The sequence below is a fragment of the Gossypium hirsutum genome, chromosome A10 (genome assembly GCF_007990345.1).
Source record: "Gossypium hirsutum isolate 1008001.06 chromosome A10, Gossypium_hirsutum_v2.1, whole genome shotgun sequence".
Lineage (NCBI taxonomy): Eukaryota > Viridiplantae > Streptophyta > Magnoliopsida > Malvales > Malvaceae > Gossypium > Gossypium hirsutum.
Window position 1 is genome coordinate 96,589,239 of NC_053433.1, and position 4,837 is coordinate 96,594,075.

The 4,837-nt window shown below is 30.5% G+C and overlaps 1 protein-coding gene across 1 annotated transcript; it reads left to right on the forward strand.

The window, feature by feature from the left end:
• LOC107895981 (phylloplanin) lies at window positions 1–1,063 on the forward strand. The gene is made up of 2 exons (XM_016821158.2): window positions 1–447; window positions 538–1,063. Exons 1-2 carry the CDS (start codon window positions 258–260, stop codon window positions 816–818), a joined length of 471 nt encoding a protein of 156 aa, XP_016676647.1. The 5' UTR covers window positions 1–257; the 3' UTR covers window positions 819–1,063.
• The last annotated feature ends 3,774 nt before the right edge of the window (window positions 1,064–4,837 follow it).

A 4,837-nucleotide genomic window follows, 5' to 3' on the forward strand; every position in this document is an offset into this window, starting at 1 on the left:
AAGTGAGTTTTTTTTTTTTCCAACAACAATGTTAAGCTATGCCAAAGTCTAGGGGGCAAGGTTTAGCCCCCACGTAGGTGAAGCCTACAATGGTGGCGTGCATGGTGCTGATGGTGAAGGTCCCCAACTTGTGTGGAAGATTTTAGCACCAACTTGCCCTCTAAGTTGCCTATAAATAACTAGGGTTGTCGAACATCACAGCTGCAAGAGTGGATCATTTTCATTGATATTAACTCGGTTAATTAACCAAAAACTTCATGGCCTTGAAAACACTTATGTTGGTTTGTCTCTTGCTTGCTGCAATGGCATTGATACCTCTAATTGCTGAAGCTCAACTAGGTGGACTCATTAGCGGCCTCCTTGGCTTGATTAGGATCCAAGGGACTGTATTTTGTACTGTCGATGGCAACATGGGTGTAAACGGCACTGCAACCCCAGCTTTCCCTAGTAAGCTTCTACTTTTCTATCATCATATTTTCCCGAAAAAATGATCACAAATGCTGAGTTATATATGTATTTGGTATAAATGTGTTTTAGATGCATTGGTGCAACTTCAGTGTGGTGGAAACGTGGTTTCGAGTTCAACCACAAATGGATCTGGCATGTTCTCCATATTATTAGATCCATTGCAATTCCTTGTCCCTTCATTGATCAACAACTGCAACTTAGCCGTAAAAACTCCGCTCTCCAATTGCAACACCTCCCTTGCATCCATCGGGGGATTGTCTTCAACCTTACAAGTCATCGGAAGCACCGTTGCTGGACTCTTGAACATCACTAACATCATCCCTACCGGGTTCGGGTTTTTACGAGCATGATGAAACTCGAAAACTAGAACAAGAACATCCATTGAACTAGTGATAAATATGGTGGTCGTTTTGAATGTCGAATGTGGCTATAGCGTCGCTCTTTGTTGTATAATTATTGTTGGCTTATAATAGATACAAATGTGGGGTTATAACAATGTCTGTAATTCTTAATAAAACTTACATTTTGTCATGTAAGTAAAGTCCCAATGTAATCTTGCTATGTTTCGAGAAATAAATAAAGTTGTGTTTGATAATACTTATTATATTGAAAACGACAACTTTCAAGATAATTAAATATACTTTTTTTTAAAAAATTAACATTTAATATTAAAATGTTAAATTGATTTTATTTTAAATTTTAATATAAATTATCTCTTTATTTTTTAAATAAATAAAAAATTTATTATATTTTTTATTTTTGTCAACAATTATCATAAATAATAAAAAATATTATATTAGGCAATGTTTGATAAAATATTGAAAATATTCAATGAATTGAAAATTAATTTTTTAAAGGGAATGAAAATTACTAAAGATTTTTTTTTTTGCAAAAAAAAAAGGTAAAAACCAACTTATTCCTTGTAACCTACTAGAATAAATTCAATGATTTTTATTTAAGATTATATTATCCTTTATAAAATAATATAATTATACTCAATATTTAATTTTAAATAATATACCAAATAAATTTTATAACTTAAATTCAACACTTCAATTTTTGATACTTATTTTTTCAATACTTAATTTTTAGTTTATCAAATATAACCTTAATAAAATTAAAATAAAATATTTTATTATTATAAAAAATAAAAATAATTTACGAAATCAATATATATTTATAATTACAAACAATATAATTATATTCTATATTTAATTTATATTAATATACCAAATAAATTATAATGGTTATAAAATTTTGTATTTAATTTTGAAACATTTAATTCAATTTATCACCGATTAACTTGTTAAGCCCAATCTCCCCAACCCACCTTCAAATTGGCTTCCGTTTTTAGCAACCTCCATTCGTCCAAGGCAGTCGGTTGGTTGGCAGTATGGCGAGCAAATGCCACCCCTGTGGTTCTCATCGTCCTTACTTCCACCTCCTTTGACGATCATCGATAGTTTTTTCAACATGAAGAGGTTTGATTTGGAATAATAATTTGTGGCCTTGATTTGACCTTTATCTTCTCTCGATGGGCTTGCTCTAGCAACCATCTGCCCTTTTTTGGTTGGGCTTTTCCTATCCGATGGTTCTTCTGCTGATCTATCACTTCCAAAGGGAGGGGGTGATTATGGTTCCATCGACAAGATAGCATTTTTGACGACTCTTGCCACTTGAGATTCATCATTTCTAAACTCTCAAATCCACGTTCCATAATTTGTAATGTTAGTAATTGCAACTTTTCATAAATGTGGAAACATCCTATATATACTAAAGCAAAGTTTTTATTCAAATAACAAAATTAAATTTTGCTGTACCACTTCTACTTCTCACATTTAGTTTGAGTTATAAAAATACAAAAGAAAAAAAGCTAATACTATTGTCGGTTTTATAAGGAGTAAATCTCATTTGATTGCATTCGCCGCCAATACATTTACCGCTGTTTTTAAAAAATAAAGTTATACACTATTACTTTTTTTATGGTAAGTAAATATTCTACGTATTGAATATTCCACGTATGATTAGATATTTTGGTAAAAAATTTAATTTAAGAAAAATATTTTATTAAATACTCGATAATTTAATTTAATTTTGACTTTTACCTTTAATTATTTGTATTTAACTTTAGGAGTTAATAGGAGTATTTTAGATAGTATCAAAAATCAGTGGGAGTGAAAATACTTTGATTTGCAATAGTTCAAAATAATTTTGTTCTATCTTCTATTGAAATAGAGAATAGGATAAAAATCTTATGAAAAAGCAAAAACTAAAATAAATAAAAAACATGCTAGTGATCTTAGTTAAGGTAATTCGAATTTACCAATCCTACATACACGAAGTCTCACTCAGAGAACGATTTTGTTCAACAATTTATCTAGTAGAACTATTGCCTTATGCCCAGGGGCGAAGTCAGATATTTTTTGGGGGACCAAAATTAAATTATAATTTTTACGATAGTAAAATTGTAAATTCACCATTTTAATAGCTTATATCTTTATATTTTTTTAAATGATTAAATTTTTATCATTTTTAGGGAGGGCAAAGTGCAATTTTACTTTTATTAATTTAAAATTTCAAAAATTTTAAAGGGCCTAAATGGAAAATTATAGATTTCAAGGGGGCCTACCAGCCCCCTTGCTACACCCTTGCTTAAGCCTAATCTAGCCCTATAATGAAGAATAATTACAGCCTCAAAGTTGAATCCAAGTTGTCACAACCACTCTCTTCAAAATCTCATAATAAAATCTAGAATAAGTATCCAATAATTGCGTGAGCAAAAGGTGTTTGAACGCATGATAATCAGCTTTAAAATTTCTTTAAAAAAACACCCACAAAAAGCACACCACTATGCGATATAACATCCTATAAATAGGTTTTTGTATAATTCTATTCAACTCAGTAGTCTTCAACAAATCAATCCTACTTGAAGGAAATCTGATCAGCCCTTTAGCAAAATAGTCTCCTATTTAAAGTCAATCCCAATCTGATTAGCTCCTTATCCCTTAAGAAAGCAAGATAGAATCATATTCAAAGTCTAACTCTTTTAATTCCTTTAGTTATGTCGTTGTATAAAATTTCTTTTAACTCTTTTAAATCTAGTTTCCTTGTTCATAAAAACATTTCTAGCACATCCTACGCTTGCTGCTTAATATAAATAACCAATATTACTTGTATAAGAGTCAAAATTGCCAACAATACAAGAGATACTTTGATTACCTTAAACATGTTGTTCTACTTTTGTTTGAACAAGACATGGAACAATAGAAATAGGAAATCAAAGTTTCTAACAATCTCCCCTTTTAGCATTGCTACAAAACCATGCAACAAATGATTAACACACATAAACAAGAGAACTAGATTATAACTCTCCTTAAGAAAGTTCTTCATCAATTTTCATGCTTTAAAACTCCCCTTTTCACCTTGAATCATCAAATCATCATCATGCATAAATCTAGTAAGCAACAACGTAAAACAACTTGAACAAAGTATATTTGCTATCAATCTTGATCTCCCTCTTTTTGGAAAAATGCCAAATAGACTTTTCCTTACCATATGGTCTTCTCTAGATTATCTCATCAAAGTGCATAAATATCCAATAAAGTAACAAGGTTTAAGAATAAAATCAAGCATAACCATAACCAACTTCAAGTTTAAAAATTAAACTATAAGCAAATTAAATGCACCAAAATAGTCAACCAGCAAACGTGTTGGATTTGGTGTTCTAGGTGTAGTATATTTGTTTGTAAACTTGTACTTTTTCGAACAGATTGGTTAATAAAACAAATTCATTTATTACATTAATATACTTTATATAATTTTCAACATATGGTTTTTGCACGAAAAGAAAAATGGAAAAAAATATTGCTCATGGTTGTCTAATGTTTAAACCGATACTAAGAGATATTATGTGGTCGGATCCTAATATAGAAAGAAAACTTGTATTAGTAGACGAACCTAAACATGTTCTTAATTTAATTGAAACTGAGCAAATCGATTGAAAAACTAATATGTCGTCTATCAAGTCCAATTGGAGAGATGCTTTATCTTGGGCATCTGAGCAGATGATTCTTAAAAGATAAAGACATAGATGTGACTAACTGGACTGACAGTAAATTGGACAGGACCCAAGATGAATAGATCCTGAAATCGTTTATGGATTTATTCACTTGTGACATTCATAGTGTGACATCGCTAAATCCTGAGTGGATGACGGACTATGTATGCATGACTCATACATTTTGATGTAAGTAAAAGCTTTAAGTTTGAATAGAAAATAAATCGAAAGCTAGTGCATTTGGTGTATGATTTTTATAGTATATAACGTCATTCACAACAATGGAATTCATAACCGAGACATGGGAAAATT